We start from the raw sequence: 27,070 nt of genomic DNA, 5'->3' as shown, positions 1-27,070 counted from the left end.
TTGGGCATCAGCCACAGGTCAGAAGAAACCTTGGGACTTCATAAAGATCTGATCCTCTGAGCAGTGATGGGTCAGATGACATCACCAAACTTCATAAGGATCTCCAGGTGCCTTTTGAGCAGAAGCCACGGGACAGAAGAAACCTCAATGAGCCTCTGAGTAGTGATGGGTCTAAAGGCATCACTTAACTCCATAAAGGTCTCCAGTTTCCCTTTGGGCATCAGCCACAGGTCAGAAGAAACCTTGGGACTTCATAAAGATCTGGTCCTCTGAGCAGTGATGGGTCAGATGACATCACCAAACTTCATAAGGATCTCCAGGTGCCTTTTGAGCAGAAGCCACGGGACAGAAGAAACCTCAATGAGCCTCTGAGTAGTGATGGGTCTAAAGGCATCACTCAACTTTATAAAGGCCTCCATGTCCCCTTTGGGCATGAGCCACAGGTCAGAAGAAACCTAGGGACTTCACAAAGGTCTGACCCTCTGAGCAGTGATGCGTCAGATGACATCACCAGACTTCATAAATATCTCCAGGTCCCTTTTGGGCAGCTGCCACGGGTCAGAAGAAACCTCAATGAGCCTCTGAGTAGTGATGGGTCTAAAGGCATCACTTAACTCCATAAAGGTCTCCAGGTTCCCTTTGAGCATGAGCCACAGGTCAGAAGAAACCTTGGGACTTCATAAAGGTCTGACCCTCTGAGCAGTGATGCGTCAGATGACATCACCAGACTTCATAAATATCTCCAGGTCCCTTTTGGGCAGCAGCCACGGGTCAGAAGAAACCTCAATGAGCCTCTGAGTAGTGATGGGTCTAAAGGCATCACTTAACTCCATAAAGGTCTCCCGGTTCCCTTTGGGCATCAGCCACAGGTCAGAAGAAACCTAGGGGATTCATAAAGGTCTGACCCTCTGAGCAGTGATGGGTCAGAAGGCATCACCAGACTTCATAAAGGACTCCAGGTCCCCTCTAGGCATCAGTCTAAGGATGCCAGGTGTTTCTTATGCACAGTTCCCCTTAGCCACACTCCCAAATTTGTTTCTAAAACTTGCCAAGAGAAATAAAAACAAAAGAATGAATAATAAATGTTGGAAATGTAAGAGAAAAAAAGGTACATGTGGTGGACTTGTCATTATGAGAAAATTGTGAAGCTAATTAAATGATTAGTCTCCCGTGATACCTGTAGTATCTCATTCTGTGTCCTGATAATTAGCTGTATCTTTCTAAATAAGAAATAAAGGAAACATGTGTCTGCACGAGGAAGCAAATGTTGCTGGGCAGCTTGCCTCTAATTCTGTCTCCTTGGCTCAGCTGTCTGTTTTCTTTGGAAAAGTTAGCTGATAGAGCCCAAAAATTAGGATAGAACATCAACATTTCACCCTAATGGTCTTTGTTGCAGTTCTCCTAACTTGGGAGCTTTATTGGTCATGAAGGTAGATGCTGGGTGCTGTGGACAGTTTAGAGAAAAAGATATGTCTCTACTTTCTAAGGGCCCTTCCAGACAGGCCCTATATCCCAGGATCTGATCCTAGGTTTTTATTTATTTATCCCAGATTATCTGGCAGTGCGGACTCATATAATCCAGTTTAAAACAGAAAACCTGGTATCAGATCCTGGGATATAGGGCCTGTCTGGAAGGGCCCTAAATATTCTTCGGGAACTTTAGATGCATGAAACTGGATTTTCTTCCTTTTATTCAGTCAAGATAACATAATGCCGATTGTCAAGTGACAATATGGAGTCATCTTCCCATTAGTATTAAAAACACACCATCATAGTAGTTAAAATAGACGCAAAGGCAGATCGTATTTTTACAATTAGCCTCGTTTTCTTAGTATTTTGACAATTAGTCTGTTGATTTTCTGTCCTAGCTTTCCAATTGGATTCTCTCAGTGATATATGCCTCAGGCAAGGCTGGGGGGGGGGGGGGGGGGTAGGGTTAGGGGTTCAACCCCACCCCCAAATTTTTCAGATAAAAAAAACCCTGGTTTACTCATAAATTTTAACCAGTTAACCAAATCCCCATGCTAAGTCTATGAGAAGCAAACATTACATTGATTTATTGTCAAAGGCTTTCATGGCCATGTTCTAGAGGCATTTTCTCCTGACGTTTCGCCTGCATCTATGGCAAGCATCCTCAGAGGTAGTGAGGTCTGTTGGAACTGATTTAATTACATTGATTTAATTAAGTCTATATAAAATATAGAATGAACCATACTATTTAAATTATTTTTGTGTTATGGAATTACTCTTCATGATTTGCTAAAAAAAAATTCTCTCACACACCCATTTTTTTCTGGCTATGGCATTGGCCACAGGAATCGGATTTATGAATTAAGACTGTTTTCTGTTACGTTTTTGAGATTGCCATTTATGTATTGTTTATTTTTTGCTTTGGTTTTTGTACTGTTTTATTTTCTGTAAGCAGCCCCAAGTCCTTCTTGGAAAGAGGGTGGGATGTAAATAAAGATTATTATTATTATTATTATTATTATTATTATTATTATTATTAGAAACACAACAAGATGAGTACACAGCAAAAAGATCACTATGCTGGCTGTCATATTGGATCACACTTCAGATGCTTCCCAAGTATCTAGGATTGTGTGATGTATCAGAAAATAATGCACGCAGATCCGAATAAGGTTGCCTTTTGTAGCTCACAGATGGTAATTTTGTCAGCACAGACTGTGTTTAAGTGCAGGCCAAGGTCTTTAGGCACTGCACCCAGTGTGCCGATCACCACAGGGACCACCTTTACCGGCTTGTGCCAGTCTTTGCAGTGGCTCCGGTCCTTCCTCGAGGGTCGCTCCCAGAAGGTGTCACTAGGGGACGCCTGCTCGACTCCTCGGCCATTGTACTGTGGAGTCCCGCAGGGTTCAGTACTGTCCCCTTTGTTGTTTAACATATACATGAAGCCGTTGGGAGAGATCATCCGGAGTTTCGGGGTACGGTGTCATCTGTACGCAGATGATGTCCAACTCTGTTACTCCTTCCCACCTGCTACTAAGGAGGCTGTCCAAGTCCTGAACCGGTGCTTGGCCACTGTGATGGACTGGATGAGGGACAACAGATTGAAACTAAATCCAGACAAGACAGAGGTACTCCTGGTCAGTCGAAAGGCCGAACAGGGCATAGGGTTACAGCCTGTGCTGGACAGGGTTACACTCCCCCTGAAGGCGCAGGTTCGCAGTTTGGGAGTTCTAGATTCATCGCTGAACCTGGAGCCCCAGGTCTTGGCGGCGGTCAGGGGAGCTTTTGCACAATTAAAACTTGTGCGCCAGCTGCGCCCGTACCTTGGGAAGTCTGACTTGGCCACGGTGGTCCACGCTTTGGTTACATCCTGTTTAGACTACTGCAATGCTCTCTATGTGGGGTTGCCTCTGAAGACTGGCCAGAAGCTGCAGTTAGTCCAACACTCGGCAGCCAGACTACTAATGGGTGCTGGGTACAGGGAGCACACCACTCCACTGTTACACCAGCTCCACTGGCTGCCAATTAGCTTCCGAGCACAATTCAAAGTGCTGGTGTTAACCTATAAAGCCCTAAACGACTCTGGCTCTGTTTACCTCTCCGCATATATTCTCCCCTATGAACCATCAAGATTATTAAGATTTTCTAGAGAGGCCCTGCTCTCGGTCCCACCAGCCTCACAAGCGCGGCTGGTGGGGATGAGGGACAGGGCCTTCTCGGTGGTGGCCCCTTGACTCTGGAACTCTCTCCCACCGGAGATCAGAACTGCCCCTTCTATCCTGACATTCAGGAAGCAGGTGAAGACGTGGTTATGGAGACAGGCATTCGACGAGTGAGCCAACACCCCGAGATGTGGATGGAGAATGATGAACATCAAATTTAGTGGGACGACTGACCATTGTAGTGTATTTATTGAATGTAATTGCTGTTTTTAATGTTTTATTGCAATATGAAGTATGATGTTTTATTGACTGTATATGATATGGTTGGAAACCGGTCTGAGTCCCTCAAGAGAGGTGAGGTCGGTATATAAAACTTTTAAATAAAATAAATAAATAAATAGAATCAAAGAGTTGGAGGAGACCTCGTGGGCCATCCAGTCCAACCCCCTGCCAAGAAGCAGGAATACTGCATTCAAATCACCCCTGACAGATGGCCATCCAGCCTCTGTTTAAGAGCTTTCAAAGAAGGAGCCCCCACCACACTCCGGGGCAGAGAGTTCCACTGCTGAACGGCTCTCATAGTCAGGAAGTTCTTCCTCATGTTCAGATGGAATTTGCTTTCTTTCTTTAAATTCTTGCATCGTGACAGATGATGATGATGATTAGACTGCATTTATCTCCCTCTGATCTGTGTAAAGATACAGGCTCAGCTATATATAGGAAGGGCTTTCCCTCTTCTTGAGAGCTACTTCTCCTTTCTGGAATGCCTCGCTTTTCAGGGAAAGGGATCCGGGGGCAGGGGGGGGGGCGATGAATGGCTGGATGGAAAGCAAAGGGCACCATCCAGGCCCATAGCCAGGATTTCGGGGGGGGGGATTTTTTTCAGGGGGGGTTACGGGGGGTGAGTTTCGGGGGGGGGGGGCTGAGTCTGAGTGAAAGAGGGTCTACCCTAGCAAACCTTTTGTATCATTACCCCAATACCCCCATGCATGTGGGATATATTGAGTATGGTGATCAGATCATGATATGAATAAACATAACAGTTTAAATAATGCACCAGTAAGGCCTTTTCGCGAACCACCATCAGAATTTCGGGGGGAGGACGGACTGAAGCCCCTCAAGCCCCCCCCCCCCCCCCCGGCTACATGCCTGTCTATCTATCTATCTGTCTATCTATGGCTGGATGGCTCTTTGTCAGGAGGACTTTGATAACGTTTTCTTGCCCTGATGAAGGGAGTTGGATTGGATGGCCTTAAGTATTTTTTGATGGTCATGGGGGCTCTTTGTGGGAAGTTTGCCAAGATTCTGTCGTTCGTGGGGTTCAGAATGCTCTTTGATTGTAGGTGAACTGTGAATCCCAGTGACTACAACTCCCAAATATCAAGGTCTATTTCCCTCAAACTCCATCTGTGTTCATATTTGGGTGTATTGAGTGCTTGTGCCAAGTTTGTTCCAGATCCATCATTGTTTGAGTCCACAATGCTCTCTGAATATAGGTGAACTACAACTCCCAAACTCAAGGTCAATGCCCACCGAATCCTTCCAGTATTTTCTGTTGGTCATGGTAGTTCTGTGTGCCAAGTTTGGCTCAATTTCATTATTGGTGGAGTTCAGAATGCTCTTTGATTGTAGGTGAACTATAAATCCCAACAACTACAACTCCCAAATGACAAAATCATAATTTTTTTGAGTGATGGTCACTCCTTGTGTAGTGAGACGTTTTGTTGCCAAATTTGGTGTGATTTCACTCATTGGTTCTTTTGTTTTTAAGGTACTCATTATGCACAGAGCATAGGTAGGTAGATAGATAGATAGACAGACAGACAGACAGACAGACAGATATAACACTGATATAGTAGACCAGTGGTTCTCAACCTTCCTAATGTTGTGACCCCTTAGTACAGGTCCTCATGTTGTGGTGACCCCCAACCATAATGTTATTTTCGTTGCTACTTCACAACTGTAATTTTGCTACTGTTATGATTCATAATCTAAATATCTGATATGCAGGATGTATTTTCAGTCACTGGAACAAATTTGGCACAAATACCCAATACGCCCAAATTTGAATACTGGTGAGGTTGGGGGTGATTGATTTTATCATTTGGTAATGCTGGAGTTGTTGGGATTTATAGTTCACCTAAAATCAAAGAGCCTTCTGAACTCCACCAATGATGGAATTGAATCAAACTTGGCACACAGAATTCCCATGACCAAGAGAAAATACTGGGAAGGTCTGGTGGGCACTGACCTTGAGTTTTTTGGAGTTGTAGTTCACCTACTTCCAGAGAACACTGTGGGCTCAAGCAATGATGGATCTGGATCAAACTTGGCACAAATACTCAATATGCCGAAATGTGAACACTGGTAGAATTTGGAGAAAATAGACCTTGCCATTTGGGAGTTGTAATTGTTGGGATTTATAGTTCACCCACAATGAAATAGCATTCTGAACCCCACCGATAGAATTGGACCAAACTTTCCACACAGAACCCCCATGACCAACAGAAAATACTATGTATTGTCGAAGGCTTTCATGGCTGGAATCACTAGGTTTTTTCGGGCTATAGAGCCATGTTCTAGAGGCATTTCTCCTGACGTTTCGCCTGCATCTATGGCAAGCATCCTCAGAGGTAGTGAGGTCTGTTGGAAGTAGGAAAAATGGGTTTATATATCTGTGGAATGGCTGGGGTGGGGCAAGGAGCTCTTCCCTGCTGCAGTTAGGTGTGAATGTTTAGCTGATCACCTTCATTAGCATTTGAAGGCCTGCCTGAGCCTGGGAAAATCTGTTGCTGGGAGGTGTTAATCTGTGCCTGGTTTTTTCCTCTCTGTTGTTTAGCTGTTTAGACCATGAAAATGAACAAAATCTGGCTACCAGTATTAAAAAACTCTAAAATTATAACAGCACAACAACAGAGAGGAAAAAACCAGGCACAGATTAACACCTCCCAGCAACAGATTTTCCCAGGCTCAGGCAGGCCTTCAAATGCTAATGAAGGTGATCAGCTAAACATTCACACCTAACTGCAGCAGAGAAGAGCTCCTTGCCCCACCCCAGCCATTCCACAGATATATAAACCCATTTTTCCTACTTTCAACAGACCTCACTACCTCTGAGGATGCTTGCCATAGATGCAGGCGAAACGTCAGGAGAAATGCCTCTAGAACATGGCTCTATAGCCCGAAAAAACCCACAAGAACCTAGAAAATACTATGTTTTCTGATGGTCTTTGGCGACCCCTCTTGACACTACCTCACGACCCCCATGGGGGTCCCGACCCCCAGGTTGAGAAACACTGTGGTAGACAATTCCTTGAGATTCAATAGCCTTGAGCCATGGCAGTGAAAGCAGTGTTCAACTTGCACCCATTGTAGAGTGCATAGATCCAGGCTCAGCTATATATAGGAAGGGCTTTCCCCCTTCTTGAAAGCGACTTCTCCTTTTTGGAATGCCTCGCTTTTCAGGGAAAGGGATCCGAAATGGGTGGAAATGGATGGCTGGATGGAAAGCAAAGAGCACCCCCCCCCCCCTTTCCACAAGTTCATGGGTGACACCGTGGTTCTGGGTGCACCTCGCTGGCTTGGAGAATTGCAGGTCCGGGGACTTTCCCGCCAGGCACAAGGCTGGCGAGAGGGAATTCCCACCGATCTGGTGGAGACGCAGTGGGGAGGAAGGAGAGGGCAGGGCTTCCTCCTCCTCCTCCTCCTCCTCCTCCTCCTCCTTCCCGGAACCGCCTCGTGGGATATAAACCCCGGCGGGGCTCTTCCCCAGAGCAAAGGTAACAACAGACTCCTGAAGAGCAAGCAGCCTGCCTTTCTCTGCAGAGTTTTGCCTCTGTTCATCTTGTTTGCCTTCCCAGATCTTCTCCAGGGATCTCATCTGCACTTGCTCCCTCCACACTTTGGATTACTTTCCACGATGCAAGGATTTCTCTGCTTCTGCCTCGCCTTGAGCGCCTGGGGTTTGGCAAGAGGTAAGACCCAATATCCCAAGGCACCCCAACCCTCTCTGGTTTGGGACTGGTTACTGTTGGGGTGGGAGACCGCCCTGGGCGCATCTCCACTGTGGAATCAATGCAAGTTGAGACTCCCTTCTCTAGCTAAAGGTAAAGGTAGTCCCCTGACATTAAGTCCAGTCATGTCTGACTCTGGGGTGTGGTGCTCATCTCCATTTCTAAACCGAAGAGCCAGCGTTGTCCATAGACACCTCCAAGGTCATGTGGCCGGCATGACTGCATGGAGCGCCGTATTGAGCGTACCATGGCTCAATGCTAGTTTCCAGTCATGGCAGAGCTTGAGCTTTCTCTCCCAAGCGTGGTGGTGCCTCACCAAACTCCGACTCTCAGGGCTTTATTTCATACTAGCCGTTCCCTGCCACGTGTTGCTGTGGCCCAATCTGTGTATATGTATTTTGTGTATGTATATGTGTGTGTGTAGTGTATGTGTGTATCCACCAAAGTCAACATCGACACCGAAATACAACACCGCATGAGCTCTGCGAGTGCAGCATTTTTCAGAATGAAGCAGAGAATGTTTGAGGACTGGGACATCCGTAGGGATACCAAGATGCTTGTTTATAGAGCTATTGTCCTCCCAACCCTGCTCTATGCCTGTGAGACGTGGACTGTCTACAGACATCACATGCAACTCCTGGAACCATTCCATCAACGCTGCCTCCGGAAAATCTTGCAAATCTCTTGGGAAGATAGGCGGACAAACGTCAGCGTGCTGGAAGAAGCAAAGACCACCAGCATTAAAGCGATGGTCCTCCGCCATCAACTCCGCTGGACTGGCCACGCTGTCCGGATGCCCAACCACCGTCTCACAAAGCAGTTGCTCTACTCCGAACTCAAGAATGGAAAACGGAATGTCAGTGGACAGGAAAAGAGATTGAAAGATGGGTTCAAACCCACCTTAAAAACTCTGGCATAGACACTGAGAACTGGGAAGCCCTGGCCCTTGAGTGCTCCAGCTGGAGGTCAGCTGTGACCAGCAGTGCTGCAGAATTTGAAGAGGCACGAATGGAGGGCAAAAGGGGAAGGCAAGTCAAGCCAACCCCGACCGAGACCGCCTTCCACCTGGAAACCAATGCCCTCAATGCAGAAGAAGATGCAGAGCAAGAATTGGGCTCCACAGCCACAAGAATACTGGAAGACAATCCTCCTCGGAAAACAAGGGATCACCTAAGATATATAAATATATGTGTGTGTGTGTTTTTGCACATGTGTTGTAATGTATTTTTTATTATTTTTGGCTTTTTACGTTCCTTCTTCTGTGTTTTTCAGTGTTTTTATGAGTTATGGTCACTCCTTGGCCTGATAGGTGTATTGTGTCCAAATTTGGTGCCAATTCATCCAGTGGTTTTTGAGTTATGTTGATCCCACAAACGAACATTACATTTTTATTTATATCACTAGCTGTCCCCTGCCACGCATTGCTGTGCCCCAGTCTGGTGATATGGACAATAAAGTAATTAGAAAGTGTTGGTTTCTAATATATGTAATGTCTTTCTGCTTGTGGGTAAACAGTATTTCTTGCTGTTTCTTTGTCAGTGTTGATGTGGAGAGTGTCTGGTTTGCCTACTCTGGGGCATGCAACATACCATTGTCCTTCTTTAGGGGTCCCTTTCAAATCTCTGTTACAATATCTCTCTCTCTGTGAATCATATATCTATCTATATCTATGGCTGGAGGGCTTTGATTACATTTTCTTGCCCCGGTGAAAGGAGTTGGACTGGATGGCCTTAAATATTTTCTGTTGGTCATGGGGCTTCTGTGTGGGAAGTTTGCCCCAATTCTGTCGTTGGTGTGGTTCAGAATGCTCTTTGATTGTAGGTGAACTATAAATCCCAGTAACTACAACTCCCAAATGTCAAGGTCTATTTCCCACAAACTCCATCTGTGTTCATATTTGGGCACATGGAATATTCGTGCCAAGTTTGGTCCAGATCCATCATTGTTTGTGTCTGCAGTGCTTTCTGGATGTAGGTGAACTACAACACCCAAACTCAAGGTCAGTGCCCACCAAACCCTTCTAGTGTTTTCTGTTGGTCATGGAAGTCCTGTGTGCCACGTTTGGTTCTATTCCATCATTGGTGGAGTTCAAAATGCTATTTGATTGTAGGTTAACTATAAAACCCAGCAACTACAACTCCCAAATGACGAAATCACAATTTTTTGAGTGGTGGTCACTCCTTGTTTTGTGAGATGTTTTGTTTCTAAATTTGGTGTGATTTCGTTTATTGGATCTTTTGTTTTTAAGGTACTCATTACGCACAGAGCATGTTTGTTCTTAAGGTACTCATTATGCACAGAGCATTTTTATATAGATAGATATATATCCTATACTATCTGATTTTTCAGCTTCAAATAGAACACACACACATATATTCTGTCTTATCATATCATATACATCATAGGGAAGGGTTAACATTACTGTGGTGTTTGTTTTGCTGTCTCTATATGTATGTATAGACAGACAGATAGGCAGACAGACAGCAAAGCAAACACTGTAGGGGTGTCAACACTTCCCTATGCTTTCCAAAGCTATCTATATCTCTTTGGAAGGCATTGGGAAAGTGAACACCCCTGTGGTGTTTGCTTTGCTGTCTGTGTCCGTGTTCGGAGGATTTTACCTCCCTTTCTGTCTCTGTGATATATTGGATTTTGAAAAATATGGCTTGTTGTGGAAACAAGAATTGGTGATCAAGCTTCAGTGGAAACACCTTTTCCCCTTGATAATAACTATTTCAGGAGTGGATTTCCCTTCCAAGGCGGAGATTTCTCTCACTTTCTGTTGTCTCACCCCTCTTCTTAACTAGGAGTTGCTTGTAAGTCCATGTATGTATGCCCATGGATGTGGGGTTTATAGAGATTGTTGCCAAAGAGTTCGTTCAGACCTTTAAAATACATGAAGCAAAACATCTAGGCCAGTGTTTCTCAACCTGGGGGTCGGGACCCCTGTGGGGGTCATGAGGGGGTGTCAGAGGGGTCGCCAAAGACCATCAGAAAACACAGTATTTTCTTTTGGTCATGGGAGTTCTATGTAGGAAGTTTGGCCCAATTCTATCATTTGGTCCAGATCCATCATTGTTTGAGTTTTGCTCTTTGATTGCTTTTTGATTGTTGGTGAACTATAAATCCTGGAGCCCCCAGTGGCGCAGTGGGTTAAACTGTTGAGCTGCTAAAACTTGTTGACTGACAGGTCGCAGGTTCGAATCTGGGGAGCAGCGTGTGCTTCCACTGTCAACCCCAGCTTCTGCCAACCTAGCAGTTCAAAAACATGCAAATGTGAGTAGATCAATAGGTACCGCTCCAGCGGGAAGGTAACGGCGCTCCTTGCAGTCATGCTGGCCACATGACCTTGGAGGTGTCTATGGACAATGCCGGCTCTTCGGCTTAGAAATGGAGATGAGCACCAATCCCCAGAGTTGGACATGACTGGACTTAATGTCAGGGGGAAATCTTTACCTTTACTTATAAATTCCAGCAACGACAACTTCCAAATGATAAAATCAACCCCCCCCCCCAACCCCACCAGTATTCAAATTTGGTTATATTGGGTATTTGTGCCAAATTTGGTCCAATGAATGAAAATACATCCTGCGTATCAGATATTTACATTACGATTCATAACTGTAGCAAAACGACAGTTACGAGGTAGCAACAAAAATAACGTTATGGTTGGGGGTCACCACACCATGAGGAACTGTATCAAGGGGTCGTGGCATGAAGAAGGTTGAGGACCACTGATCTAGGCTGAATGGTTAGAGAAAAAGTGACCCAAGGGCTTGAGTGTTGGACCAACGTTAGATCTGTCGCCTCTCTTCTGCACCTCCCTGTCCGCTAATACTGGGGAAGTGCACTCTGCTTCTGCTCAGGGCCACCTAACTGACCAAACTTTCCCAGAAGTGGGTGCTGGAAACTGCGGGTGGAACTTAAACAAAGTCCTAGCAGGAAGTAAGCCCTCTCTAAAAACCTAGGTTTACAGTACTTGTCTGAAACTGTAGCTTGTTTTATTTTACTTTTTTACAAAAGAGTGAGTAAGCATAGTTTTTTTAAGTGCACCCTTAACAAAGCCAGATTATCTAGCTGGAGTTGTTTCAACTTGTTTTGGAGCATATTTGAGATAAGCCGGAATAATAGTTTGAGTGTTGGACTTTGACTGGAGACCAGGGTTGATAGAATCCTAGACTTGGTAGAGGCCCCAAGGCCCATCCAGTCCACTCTTTGTCATGCAGGAAAAACACAATCAAAGCATTACCGACAGAGGGCCATCCAGCCTCTGTTTAACAGCCTCAAGAGGCAGAGACTGCACTAGACTCTAAGGCAGTATATTCCACTGTCAAACACCTCTTACTGTCAGGAAGTTCTTCCTAAATGTTTGGGTGGAATGAAATGCAAGGTTATAGAATGGGGGCACGTGGCTCGAGAGCAGTACGTGTGAAAAAGATCTTGGAGTCCTCGTGGACAACAAGTTAAACATGAGACAACAATGTGAGGTGGCGGCAAAAAAAGCCAATGGGATTTTGGCCTGCATCAATAGGAGCGCAGTGTCTAGATCTAGGGAAGTCATGCTACCCCTCTATTCTGTTTTGGTCAGACCACACGTGGAATATTGTGTCGAATTCTGGAAGAGAGATATTGACAAACTGGAATGTGTCCAGAGGAGGGCGACTAAAATGATCAAGGGTCTGGAGAACAAGCCCAATGAGGAGCGGCTTAAAGAGCTGGGCATGTTTAGCCTGAAGAAGAGAGGGCTGAGAGGAGACATGATAGCCATGTATAAATATGTGAGAGGAAGACATAGGGAGGAGGGAGCAAGCTTGTTTTCTGCTTACCTGGAGATTAGGACGCAGAGCAATGGCTTCAAACTACAATACAGGATATTCCATTTGAACATTGGGAAGAACTTCCTGATTGTGAGAGCCGTTCAGCAGTGGAACTCTCTGTGGTGGAGGCTCCTTCTTTGGAAGCTTTTAAACAGATTCTAGATGGCCATCTGTCAGGGGTGCTTTGAATGCAATTTTCCTGGTTCTTGGCAGGGGGTTGGACTGGATGGCCCATGAGGTCTCTTCCAACTCTATGATTCTAGGTGGAATCTAAAATTAGGTGCAGTTTGAATCCATTATTCCATGTCCTAGGCCCCTTCTACACAGCTGAATAAAATCCCACATTATCTGCTTTGAACTAGAATATATGGCAGTGTGGACTCAGATAGCCCAGTTCAAAGCAGAGATTGTGGGATTTTCGGCCTTAATATTCTGGGTTATATGGCTGTGTGGAAGGTCCCCTATTTTTTCGAGCAGCATTTATTTATATTTATCGTGTCAGGGGCAACCAGATAATTGTATTACATTTCTAACAGAACAAAAGAAACAAACAGACAAAACACAAAATTTATGAGTTTGGTAGTTGATTAAATGTCCTTTGGCCAATAGCTGGCCACTTGGAGTGCCTCTGGTGCTGCTGCAAGAAGGTCCTCCGTTGTGCATGTGGCAGGGCTTAGGTTGCATTGCAGCAGGTGGTCAGTGGTTTGCTCTTCTCCACACTCGCATGTCGTGGATTCCACTTTGCAGCCCCATTTCTTGAGGTTGGCTCTGCATCTCGTGGTGCCAGAGCGCAGTCTGTTCAGCACCTTCCAAGTCGCCCACTCTTCTGTGTGCCCAGGAAGGAGTCTCTCATCTGGTATCACCCACGGATTGAGGTGCTGGGTTTGAGCCTGCCACTTTTGGACTCTCGCTTGCTGAGGTGTTCCAGCGAGTCTCTCTGTAGATCTAAGAAAACTATTTCTTGATTTAAGTCGTTGACGTGCTGGCTGATATCCAAACAAGGGATGAGCTGGAGATGTCACTGCCTTGGTCCTTTCACTATTGGCTGCTACTTCCCAGCGGATGTCAGGTGGTGCAATACCGGCTAAACAGTGTAATTTCTCCAGTGTTGTAGGGCGCAGACACCCCGTGATAATGCGGCATGTCTCATTAAGAGACACATCCACTGTTTTGGCGTGGTGAGATGTGTTCCACACTGGGCATGCGTACTCAGCAGCAGAGTAGCATAGCGCAAGGGCAGATGTCTTCACTGTGTCTGGTTGTGATCCTCATGTTGTGCCAGTCAGCTTTAGTATGATATTGTTTCTATCATCCAGTTTTTGCTTTATATTCAGGCAGTGCTTCTTGTAGGTCAGAGCATGGTCCAGGGTGACTCCCAGATATTTGGATGTGCTGCAATGCTCCAGTGGGATTCCTTCCCAGGTAATCCTCAGAGCTCGGGATGCTTGTCTGTTTTTAAGGTGAAAGGCACATGTCTGTGTTTTAGATGGATTAGGGACCAGCTGGGTTTTCCTGTAGTAGGCAGTAAGGGCATCTAGAGCTTCGGAGAGCTTCTGTTCTACCATCTCAAAGCTCCTTGCTTGAGCAGAAGAAAACAGGTTTCACAACCCTGACTGTCACACACTCTCAGCCTTAGAGGGAGGCAAATTCAAACTCCCCTCTGACCAAATCTTGCAAAGTTGTGAAAATCTGAAAGAACTTGAGGACATACAATAACAAAAAAACAGTGTCTGGGCCCATACCAACTGAGTACACATTTACTAAAGGAATATATGGATGGCAATGGGATTTGCCCAAATTTGAGAGCTTGGCAGCTCATTTTTCATTTATTCTAAACAGTATAGCTCATATTTGAACAGATGCTTTGGTCCAAGAATGACCAAAGACCCAATCCAAAAAATCATGCCAGGCAGAGTGGGAATACTCATTTGCCCAAGATCCTAGAATGATAGGAACTGTCAATTCAAGTAGATTATATTGAGCTAGACACATCAGTGGTCTGATCCAGTTTCCTTTATAAACCAAAACTATTGAGCTGAGCCCAGAACAACTTGTGATTGTATGTTTGTTAAATTGTAGAGGTCTTTTACATTAAGCCTGTTGCTTCACTAGTTCGGAAAAATATTGTAGTGGGTGGAGGGTCAGGTGGCACCTCTGAAGTTAACCATGACAAAGTATACACTGAACTAAAATGTAAGGTGCTAAACTGCTTAATGAAACAACCCACACATTAGTATAGTTTTAAACCACATTTCAGGTTTCCAAATATATGTTTTTCCTCTGTGATGATGGCTCCCCCCCCCCCCCCCCCCCACACACACATATCCACCCACCAATGTGTTGATGTGTGGGAGTCATGAGGATAACTTGCCTCTGAAGTAACCCAGCCGTTTTTACGTAAATCTAATGTATGAACGATACAAACACATATTGCATACTGGAAAGTCAAGGTATGCTTTAGGTTGAGTTTACCCTCAGTAGGAAATTCCACACACCTCCAGATATAAATACTCATTGTAATTACTAAAACAAAAAGTGGATTTGCTCTGTTTCATGTTAAACCGATGTAGCTTTTCATACTGTTTTTTAGAAAATTTGTCTGTATTCAAACAGTGTTTGGGCACTAATCTTTCACATGCTTTTTCAGTTGCTTTGGTTCTCACCAAATGGGGTTTTTTTTTGTAGTCATGAATATTACTTACTTACTTAGACGATCCTTCGCTGTCCGAGTAGGATAATCCTCCAGGGTGGGTCCATAGGTGACTGTGGAGCCCTATTCTTGATCTGCATCTTCTCCCGCAGTGAGGGCATTGGTTTCCAGGTGGAAGGCGGTCTCAATCGGGGTTGACTTGATGCGCCTTCCTCTTGACACATTTCTCTCTTTCGCCCTCCATTTGTGCCTCTTCAATTCTGCAGCACTGCTGGTCACAGCTGATCTCCAGCTGGAGCACTCAAGGGCCAGGGCTTCCCAGTTCTTAGTGTCTATGCCAGAGATTTTAAGGTTGGCTTTGAGCCCAGGTTGGCTTTGAGCCACATGATCTTGGAGGTGTCTACGGACAATGCCAGCTCTTCAGCTTAGAAATGGAGATGAGCACCACACCCCAGAGTTGGACACGACTGGACTTAATGTCAGGGGAAAACCTTTACCTTTTTTGGGACCCCTTTTACATGGGGTCACAAAAAAAAATCAGGCCCATTCTACACTGGCTTTATATCCCAGGATCTGATTGTAATATTGGTGGGACCTGTAGTACTACCAGTTTTTATAGGAGCCCCGAACCCTGGTGGTGCAATGGGTTAAACCCTTGTGCTAGTAGGACTGAAAACCAAAAGGTCAACAGTTAGAATCCGGGGAGTAGGGTGAGCTCTCTTCTGTCAGCTCCAGGTCCTCATACGGAGACATGAGAGAAGTCTTCCATAGGATGGTAAAACATCCAGGCGTCCCCTGGGCAACATCCTTGCAGATGGCCAATTCCCTCACACCATAATAATAATAATAATAATAATAATAATAATAATACTATTAATAATAGTAAAAGTAGTAATAATAGTAAACAGTAATAGTAATAGTAATAATAGTAAATAGTAATAATAATAGTAGTAATAGTAGTAATAATAGTGAAAGAAAAAAGTCTGGATTATTGATGTCGCCAATAGTAGAAGAAAAAAGTCTGGATTATTGATGTCGCCATTCCAGGTGACAGTCGCATTGAGGAAAAACAACAGGAAAAACTCAGCCGCTATCAAGACCTCAAAATTGAACTGCAAAGGCTCTGGCATAAACCAGTACAGGTGGTCCCAGTGGTCACTGGCGCACTGGGTGCCGTGCCAAAAGATCTCAGCCGGCATTTGGAAACAATAAACGTCGACAAAATCACTATCTGTCAACTGCAAAAGGCCACCTTACTTGGATCTGCGCGCATCATTCGAAAATACATCACACAGTCCTAGGCGCTTGGGAAATGTTTGACTTGTAATTTTGTGATACGAAAAATTGAAGAAAAATAAATAAATACACTTATTTTCTCTACACTGTACATCTGCATTGTAGAATTAATGCAGATTGATACCACTTGAACTGCCATGTCTCAATGCTGTGGAATCCTGGGCTTTCCCTCTGACAGACAAAGGTGAACATTTTCATAGAATCATAGAATCATAGAATCAAAGAGTTGGAAGAGACCTCATGGGCCATCCAGTCCAACCCCCTGCCAAGAAGCAGGAATATTGCATTCAAATCACCCCTGACAGATGGCCATCCAGCCTCTGCTTAAAAGCTTCCAAAGAAGGAGCCTCCACCACACTCCGGGGCAGAGAGTTCCACTGCTGAACGGCTCTCACAGTCAGGAAGTTCTTCCTAATGTTCAGATGGAATCTCCTCTCTTGTAGTTTGAAGCCATTGTTCCGCGTCCTAGTCTCCAAGGAAGCAGAAAACAAGCTTGCTCCCTCCTCCCTGTGGCTTCCTCTCACATATTTATACATGGCTATCATATCTCCTCTCAGCCTTCTCTTCTTCAGGCTAAACATGCCCAGTTCCCTAAGCCGCTCCTCATAGGGCTTGTTCTCCAGACCCTGGATCATTTTAGTCGCCCTCCAAATCCCATAACTCTATATCATTGAGCCACAGCAGTTCAAGTGGTATCATTAACTGCATTAATTCTGCAGTTTTGATATGCTCTTAAGTTTCACAACGTCTTTTTTTTTTTTTAAGTTCCTGACAATTGACTTTATCACTTGAGTTGTTCCTGGAAAAGGTCTGGTTTTCTTTAAACTTTGAACAGAATAAGGAGTGGCTAGTGAAGAGTGATCTCTTCCAGATCAGCTGGCAGTCAAAAGAGAAAGCCAAACAATGGGTCACTGCAGAAAGGAAATAAATACCAACTCCGCAAGACAAATCCAAAAGCATATAGGCACACTTGCTTGAACACGGTGACCTTAATACTCAAACATCAGAGACAGACAAGGGGCTGTGAAAAAAGGCTATGGATTCTAGGAACAGAGAAGTACAGGAAACTGTTGTAAAAAATGAGCTGGGTTTCAACTCCTAGACCAGGGGCCCTCAAACTAAGGCCCGAGGGCCAAATACGGCCCTCCAAGGTCATTTACCTGGACCTTCGCTCAGGGTTGACCTAAGTCTGAAACAACTTGAAAGCACACAACAACAATCCTATCTCATCAGCCAAAAGCAGGCCCACACTTCCCATTGAAATACTTGTTAAAATTGTTCTCCATTTTAATTATTGTATTGTTTTAAAGTGTTTTTTGCACGACAAATAAGATATGTTCAGTGTTCATAGGAATTCATTCGTGGTTTTTTTCCAAATTATAATCCGGCCCTCCAACAGTTTGAGGGACTGTGACCTGGCCCTCTGTATAAAAAGTTTGAGGACCCCTGTTATAGACAAACTGGGTTGTTGTAGGTTTTTTCGGGCTATATGGTGCTGGTTTTGACCTATAAAACCCTACACGGTTCCGGCCCAGTGTATCTGTCCGAACGGATCTCCCTCTACGTCCCACCTCGGAGTCTAAGATCTTCTGGAGAGGTCCTGCTCTCGACCCCGCCTCTATCACAGGTGAGATTGGCGGGGACGAGAAGCAGGGCCTTTTCGGTGGTGGCCCCCCGCCTGTGGAATTCACTCCCCGGGGAAATTAGATCTGCAACATCGCTCCTTTCTTTTAGGAAAAAACTAAAAACATGGATCTGGGACCAGGCATTTGGGCAGGCGGGCAAATAAAGAAAGAACTTTATTGATGGCTAGGAAATGACTAACGGACTGGACATGAGGAACTCTGGAAACGAAACGCTGATTATAAGAATGATTTTATATGATATTTTATAAAATGTGTTATGCACCGGTTGTTGATGTTTTAACTGTGATGATCGTTTTAATCATGTTTTTGTATATTTGTTTTTGTACACTTTTGTATACTATGTGTAATGTATAAAGGCATCGAATTCTGCCTTCTTTGTAAGCCGCCCTGAGTCCCCCTTCGGGGGTTGAGAAGGGCGGGGTAAAAGTGCCATAAATAAATAAATAAATAAATGTTCTAGAGCAGTGGTTCTCAACCTTCCTAATTCTGCGACCCCTTGATACCGTTCCTCATGTTGTGGTGACCCCCAACCCTAAAATTGTTTTCGTTGCTACTTCATAACTGGAATTTTGCTGCTGTTATGAATCGACATGTATATATCTGATAGGCAGGATGTATTTTCATTCTCTGGACCTTGGGAGTTGTAGTTGCTGGGATTTATAGTTCACCTACAATCAATCCATCTCTGAATTCCACCAGAGATGGAATTGACCCAAACTTGGCACACAGAACACCCATGACTAGCAAAAAATAATGAAAGGGATCATTATTGATCATTAATCATTGGCTTTGAGCCTGGGAGTTGTAGTTCACCTATATCCAGAAAGCACTGTGGACTCAAACAATGATTGATCTAGACTAAACTTGGCACAAATGCTCAATATGCTCAAATGTGAACACTGGTCGAGTTTGGGGAAAATAGACCTTGACATTTGGAAGTTGTAGCTGCTGGGATTTATAGTTCACCTACAATCAGAGAGCATTCTGAACTCCACCAACAATAGAATTGGGTCAGACTTCCCACACAGAACTTCCATGACTAGCAGAAAATACTGTGTATCCTGATGGTCTTTGGCGACCCCTCCGACACCCCCTCGTGACCCCCCCAGGTTGAGAAACACTGTTCTAGAGGCATTTCTCCTGACGTAGACAAACTGATAACAAATGGCAGGACAAACGTTATGGAAAATGCAGAAGAAGATTGCGAAGGGGTCACCAAGTCTAAAGTCTTTCAAGGATTGCTCTGCAGACAGAATGGAAAGTGAAACTGGGGGAATCCAGAGGTCATTATTAACTCCAAGGCTGTTCAAATACGGAAAGTAGTTTGCATTCATTTAACTCAGCAGAAAGAGGGGAGTGGAAGGAACCCAGTTGGCTCGGGCAATGGCAACCTGCTGGATCTTTTCCTAGCACACTTATTCTTCCTCATTAATAATGTATTTTATTTTCTAATACCCCGGTTTTCCTGATCTTGAAAAATAGGATATGTCTTAGAACAGGGGTCCACAAACTTTTTAAACAGAGGGCGAGGTTACAAACTGTTGGAGGGCCGGATTATAATTTGCAAAAAACGCAAATGAATTCCTATACACTCCACATATCTTATTTGTAGAGCAAAAAAACCCACTTTAAAATAATGCAATAATTAAAACGAAGAACAATTTTAACAAATATAAACTTAATAGTATTTCAGTGGGAAGTGTGGGCCTGCTTTTGGCTGATGAGATAGGATTGTTGTTGTTGTAAATAAAATTAAACAATGGCTTGGGCAAGAAAATTGGTTACAGATAAGAGCAATCTGTGCATATTGCAAAACAAAAGAAAATATCAATATGGTTAAGAGACAAGATACCGCCTTTGAAAAGATAATAAGAGAAAAGGGGGAAGGAAAGAAGGCACAGGCCAGCAAAATATATACAATGCTAATAGAGGCCGATGGATGTACAATACAGGACTTGAAAACTATGTGGGAAACGGAGTTACATATCTCGGAACAAGAAATGAGAAATGTGGTAGAGACAATAGGGATGGAAAGGAATACCAAAGTACGAGAAATGAGGAGGAAAATATTGCATTAATGGTATCGTACACCCTGCCAATTAGCATACTACTATAAAAAAGGGGAGTAGTCAGTGTTGGCATGAATACCACCAGAAAGGGCACTTTACGCACATGATGTGGGAATGTGAATATGTACAAGATTTTTGGCAGATTATACAAAATGTGTCAAATCAAATATTAGGAAATGAGTGGGTCATAACAAAGGAATCAGCGGTATTAGGAAAAAGAGAGGAAATGGGAAATAAAAGAAGCAATAATTGAATGTGCACAAGCAGTGATAGTATTAGGGAGGAAAGATAAATCAAAATGGACAATAAATAAATGGTACCAATATCTGGTGGAGCAAATGGAATTTGAAATTATGAATGTGAAATTAAATTATTTAAAAATAAATGAAAATCGAATGAGAGAAATGGAAGATAGATGGACAAGGGTAAAGAACTATATTATGAATCAGTCCGGAGATCAAGCCATAAGAAATAAGATACAAATGTTATATGGCATACAGGATGGAAATGTATAAAGATAAAGAAATAATGATTGTCTCAAAAGAAATGAATATGTGAAAGAAAATAATCCTCATGTTGGTGGTGGGAATTGTAAATGTTTTGTGTGTGCACGGTATGTATTTTTTGTATTGTAAAAATAAAAAGCCGTTTAAAAAAAGGATTGTTGTTGTTGTTGTGTGCTTTCAACTCGTTTCAGACTTAGTTTGACCCTGAGCCGGGTAAATGACCTTGGAGGGCTGTATCTGGCCCTCGGGCCTTAGTTTGAGGACCCCTGTCTTAGAATCATGGGTGCTTTTTATTATGTACTAGCTTGGGGACCCGGCGCTGCCCGGGTTATGAGAGAAAGGAATTGTATATCAAGGCTGGTGTTTATCAGTTATTTATATGGCTCGCAGTGGTCTCAGGAAGTTAGTGAAGGTACTGTGAGTCCCATCGTCCTCCAAACTGCACCAGGATGGAGAAGTTTGGTCTTGATCAGTCATTGGATGAGGGTCACAGCAGTCTCAGAAAGTGAGTTAAGGTACTGCAAGTCCCATCATCCATAGTCTCCCTCAAACATCACCAGAATGTTGAGTTGGCCATGGGGGCTCTCTGTGCCAAGTTTGGTCTTTATTGGTATTTGGATGAATGTCACTGTGGTTTCAGGAAGTAAGTGAAGGTACTGCAAGTCCCATCATCCATTGTCCGTCCTCCTCCAAACAGCACCAGGATGTTGAGTCTCTCATGGGGGCTCTGTGTGCCAAGTTTGGTCTTGATTGGTCATTAGATGAGGGTTGCAGCAGTCTTGGGAAGTGAGTGGAGGTCCTTGAAATCCCATCATCCATAGTCTGTTCTCCCCCAAACCTCACCAGAATGTTGAGTTGGCCATGGGGGTTCTGTGTGCCAAGTTTGGTCTTCATCAGTCATTGGATGAGGGTCTCAGTAGTTTCACTAAGTGAGTGAAGGAACTGCAAGTCCCATCGTCCATGGTGCATCATCCTCCAAACCGCACCAGGATGTAGAGTGCATCATGGAGACCCGGTGTGCCAAGTTTGGTCCTTATCGGAAATTGGATGATGGTTGCAGTGGTCTCAGGAATTGAGCGAAGATACTGCAAGTCCCATAATCCATGCTCGATCCACAGTCAAACCACACCATGGCATAAAGTGGGTCATGAGAGGTCTATGTGCCAAGTTTGGTGTTGTTCAGTCATTGTTGAGGGTCGCAGCAGTCTCGGAAAGCGAGTAGAGGTACTTCAAGTCCCATCATCCATGGTATGCCCTACTCCAAACCGCAGTAGGATGTAGAGTGGGTCATGGGGGCTCTGTGTGCCAAGTTTGGTTTTGTTCGGACATTAGATGAGGGTTGCAGCAGTCTTGGGAAGGGAGTGGAGGTACTTCAAGTCCCATCATCCATGGTCTGTCCTCCTCAAACGTGCACCAGGATGTAGAGTGGGTCATGGGGACTCTGTGTGCCAAGTTTGGTCTTGATCCGTCATTGGCGAGGGTCTCAGTGGTCTCAGGAAGTGAATGAAGTGACTTCAAGTCCCATCATCCATTTCCATATTTTTCCAAACTGCACCAGGATGTAGAGTGGGTCATGTGGGCTCTCTGTGCGAATTGTGATCCTGATCCATCACTGTTGGCAGTTGTAATGGTCTCAGGAAGGGAGTGCAGGTATTGCAAGTCCCATCGTCCATGGTGCATCCTCCCCCAAACCGCACCAGGATGTAGAGTGTGTCATGAAGACTCAGTGTGCAAAGTTTGGTCTTTATCGGTAATTGCATGAGGGTTGCAGTGGTCTCAAGAATTGAGCAAAGGTACTGCAAGTCCCATAATCCAAGGTCTATCCCCAACCAAACCACACCAGGATGTAAAGTGGGGCATGAGAGGTCTATGTGCCAAGTTTGGTCCTGATCAGTCATTGGATGAGGTTAACAGCGGTCTCAGAATGTGAATGGTGGTACTGCAAGTCCCATCATCCATGGTTTATAGTCCTCCAAACTGCAGTGGGATGTAGAGTGGGTCATGGGGGCTCTGTGTGCCTATTTCGGTCTGTATTGGGAGTGTTCTGACCCAGCCCCCGGCCTTTCCTTTCCTCTCTTTGTCATCTCGGAATGTTGGGTTTGAGGCTGGCCAATCAGAGACCATATGCAAATTTCCTTCTCATGTCCCCGTTTCTTCCATGAACTCTTTTCTCCACCAGAGGCTCCTCTTGAAGCTGGCCAATCAGAGACCATATGCAAATAGCACCACTGCGGCAGCCAATCCGAATGTTGGAACTTTCAGGCTGGCCAATCAAAACGCTGGCACATACTCCTCCCGCCACACCGCCACACATCCGCCACATAAAGTTTTGACTTTTATTATATGTACTAGCTTGGGGACCCGGCGTTGCCCGGGTTATTAGAGAAAGTGGGTAATGGTGGTTCTGTATGCCAAGTTTGGTCTTTATTGGACTTTGGATAACGGCTGCATTATTTTCAGGAAGTGAGTGAAGGTACTCAAAGTCCCATCATCCATGGGCCATCCTCCTACAAACAGCAGCAGGATATAGAGTGGGTCATGGGGGCTCTGTGTGCCAAGTTTGGTCTTTTTCAGTCATTAGGTGAGGGTGGCAGTGGTGTCAGTAAGTGAGTGAAGGTACTGCAAGTCCCATCATCCAAAGTCCATCCCCTTTCAAACTGCAGCAGGATGTAGAGTGGATCATGGGGGCTCTGTGTGCCAAGTGTGGTCTTGATTAGTCATTAGAAGAGGGTTGCAGCAATCTTTGGAAGGGTGTGGAGGTACTTGAAGTCCCATCATCCATGGTCTGTCCTCCTCCAAACTGCAGCAGGATGTAGAGTGGGTCATTGGAGCTCCATGTGCCAAGTTTGGTCTTGATTAGTCATTGGCGAGGGTCTCAGTGGTCTCAGGAAGTGAGCAAAGGTACTGCAAGTCCAATCATCCATCTCCAAATTTTTCCAAATAACACCAGGACGTAAAGTGGGTCGTGAGAGGTCTATGTGCCAAGTTTGGTCTTGATCCGTCATTGGATGAGGTTTGCAGCGGTCTCAGAATGTGAGTGAAGGTACTGGAAGTTCCATCATCCATGGTCCACCCTTCTCCAAAACTGCAGCAGGATGTAGAGTGGGTCGTGGGGGCTCTGTGCGCCAACGTTGGTCTTGACTGGTCATTAGATGAGTTTTGCAGCAGTCTTGGGTAGTGGAGGTACTTGAAGTCCCATCATCCATGGTCTGTCGTCCTCCAAAGTGCTCCAGGATGTAGAGTGGGTCATTGAAGCTCCATGTGCCAAGTTTAGTCTTGATGAGTCATTGGCGAGGGTCTCAGTGGTCTCAGGAAGTGAGTGAAATGACTGCAAGTCCCATCATCCATTGTTAAATTCTTCCAAACCGCACCAGGATGTAGAGTGGGTCATGCTGGGTCTCTGTGTAAATTGTGGTCCTGATCCATCATCGTTGGCAGTTGTAATGGTCTTAGGAAGGGAGTGCAGGTATTGCAAGCCCCATCGTCCATGGTGCATCCTCCTTCAAACCGCACCTGGATGTAGAGTGCGTCATGGAGACTCAGTGTGCCAAGTTTGGTATTTATTGGTAATTGGATGAGGGTTGCAGCGGTCTGAAGAATTGAGCAATGGTACTGCAAGTCCCATAATCCACGGTCCATCCCCGGCCAAACCACACCAGGACGTAAAGTGGGTCATGAGAGGTCTATGTGCGAAGTTTGGTCCTGATCAGTCATTGGATAAGGTTAGCAGCGGTGTCAGAATGTGAGTGGTGGTACTGCAAGTCCCATCATCCATGGTTCATGCTCCTCCAAACTGCAGTAGGATGTCGAGTGGGTGATGGGGGCTCTGTGTGCCAAGTTTCGTCTATATTGGTAGTGTTCTGACCCAGCCCCCCAGCCTTTCCTTTCCTCTCTTTCTCATCTCGGAATGTTGGAAATGAGGCTGGCCAATCAGAGACCATATGCAAATTTCCTTCTGTCATGCCCCGTTTCTGCCATGAACCCTCTTCTCCACCAGGGGCTCCTATTGAAGCTGGCCAATCAGAGACCATATGCAAATAGCACCACAGCGGCAGCCAATCAGAACGCTGGCACATACACTTCCTCCCTCCACAATTCCTCTGTCCTTCCCATACAAACAAACACTCTTCTTTATTATATACTAGCTTGGGGACCCGGCGTTGCCCGGGTTATTAGAGAAAGTGGGTAATGGCGGTTCTGTATGCCAAGTTTGGTCTTTATTGGTCTTTGGATAATGGCAGCATTATTTTAAGGAAGTGAGTGAAGGTACTTGAAGTCCCATCATCCATGGGCCATCCTCCTACAAACAGCAGCAGGATATAGAGTGGGTCATGGGGGCTCTGTGTGCCAAGTTTGGTCTTTATCAGTCATTAGATGAGGGTGGCAGTGGTGTCAGTAAGTGAGTGAAGGTATTGCAAGTCCCATCATCCAAAGTCCATCCCCTTTCAAATTGCAGCAGGATGTAGAGTGGGTCATGGGGGCTCTGTGTGCCAACTTTGGTCTTGATTGGTCATTAGATGAGTTTTGCAGCAGTCTTGGGTAGTGGAGGTACTTGAAGTCCCATCATCCATGGTCTGTCGTCCTCCAAACTGCTCCAGGATGTAGAGTGGGTCATTGAAGCTCCATGTGCCAAGTTTAGTCTTGATGAGTCATTGGCGAGGGTCTCAGTGGTCTCAGGAAGTGAGTGAAGTGACTGCAAGTCCCATCATCCATTGTCAAATTCTTCCAAACCGCACCAGGATGTAGAGTGAGTTATCTCTGTAAATTGTGGTCCTGATCCATCATCGTTGGCAGTTGTAATGGTCTTAGGAAGGGAGTGCAGGTATTGCAAGTCCCATCGTCCATGGTGCATCCTCCTTCAAACTGCACCTGGATGTAGAGTGCGTCATGGAGACTCAGTGTGCCAAGTTTGTTATTTATCGGTAATTGGATGAGGGTTGCAGTGGTCTGAAGAATTGAGCAATGGTACTGCAAGTCCCATAATCCATGGTCCATCCCCAGCCAAACCACACCAGGACGTACAATGGGTCATGAGAGGTCTCTGTGCGAAGTTTGGTCCTGATCAGTCATTGGATGAGGTTAACAGCGGTCTCAGAATGTGAGTGGTGGTACTGCAAGTCCCATCATCCATGGTTCATCCTCCTCCAAACTGCAGTAGGATGTAGAGTGGGTGATGGGGGCTCTGTGTGCCTCTTTCGGTCTGTATTGGGAGTGTTCTGACCCAGCCCCCGGCCTTTCCTTTCCTCTCTTTCTCATCTCGGAATGTTGGATTTGAGGCTGGCCAATCAGAGACCATATGCAAATTTCCTTCTGTCATGCCCCGTTTCTGCCATGAGCCCTCTTCTCCACCAGGGGCTCCTATTGAAGCTGGCCAATCAGAGACCATATGCAAATAGCACCACAGCGGCAGCCAATCAGAACGCTGCCACATACACCGCCCTATGTCCTTCCTCTGTCCGATACAAACAAACACTCTTCTTTATTATATATACAGATACAGATATAGATAGATATAGATAGACAGGGTGCGGCAGCATAACTTCCTTTTTTAAAATGCGTGCCATTCAGTCGGTTTAAAACGTAGCAGAGCACTAGTGCTCTCGTTCAAGAGGTGGGAGTATAAAGTTTTGTCCTGACACAGTTCAGTCGTCATCATGCGTTGGAACAGTGAGGAGCGTGCTTTTGCCGTTGAGGCCTACTTTTCGAGCGGATTTGGAGTGGCCGGCCCGCTCTCCAGATTTGGCCCCTTGTGATTTTTTTTCTATGGGGTTTTTTGAAATCCCGTGTTTATGTGAACTGTCCTACAAGATTTGAAGAGCAGCACCCAGGAAGAAATTGCCAACATAACACCTGCTATGCTGGCAAGAGTCATGACAAACACCAGAAATCAGTTTACTCAGTGTATGGAGAATGGGGGACGTCACCTACCTAATCTGATCTTCAAAACTATGTAAAACAAAACATTAGGTATGCGCCTACATTATAAAAAAATCTGATTCATACAATGGGTTTTATTATTTGATTGTTGGTGAATTATAAATCCCAGCAACTACAACTCCCAAAAGACAAAATCATTTTTTTGAGTGAAGGACATACAGTGGGTTGTTAGATGTATGCTGTCCAAATTTGGTGTCAATTCGTCCAGTGGTTTATGAGTTATGTAAATCCCACAAACGAACATCACATTTTTATTTATGTAGATTACATTTATTATTCTATTATTACTGTTATTATTACATTTCCATTATTTTACTCTATTATTATTGTTATTATTACATTTATTATTTTACTCTATTATCATTGAAAGGATACGTAAGCACATTTACATTGAAGAAGTTTAGAATAATGGTTTAATCAGAGTTGGGCGGTCTTATCTTATGTAAATATTCAAAAACATTTTACCCACGGATGCCTCAATTAATGTAATTGTATTGGTATCTA

General features: G+C 44.8%; 1 protein-coding gene across 1 annotated transcript in view; it reads left to right on the top strand.

The window, feature by feature from the left end:
• Nucleotides 1–7,389: 7,389 nt before the first annotated feature.
• Nucleotides 7,390–27,070, top strand: part of ICAM1 (intercellular adhesion molecule 1) — a 33,066-nt gene continuing 13,385 nt past the window's right edge. The window contains exon 1 of the mRNA XM_067464133.1: nucleotides 7,390–7,606. Coding sequence (XP_067320234.1) covers nucleotides 7,552–7,606 — 55 coding nt within the window. The 5' untranslated portion in view covers nucleotides 7,390–7,551. The remainder of the gene's footprint in view (nucleotides 7,607–27,070) is intronic.

The sequence above is a fragment of the Anolis sagrei genome, chromosome 2 (genome assembly GCF_037176765.1).
Source record: "Anolis sagrei isolate rAnoSag1 chromosome 2, rAnoSag1.mat, whole genome shotgun sequence".
NCBI classification, from domain to species: Eukaryota; Metazoa; Chordata; class Lepidosauria; order Squamata; family Dactyloidae; genus Anolis; species Anolis sagrei.
This window is presented reverse-complemented; position numbering and strand designations above follow the sequence as displayed.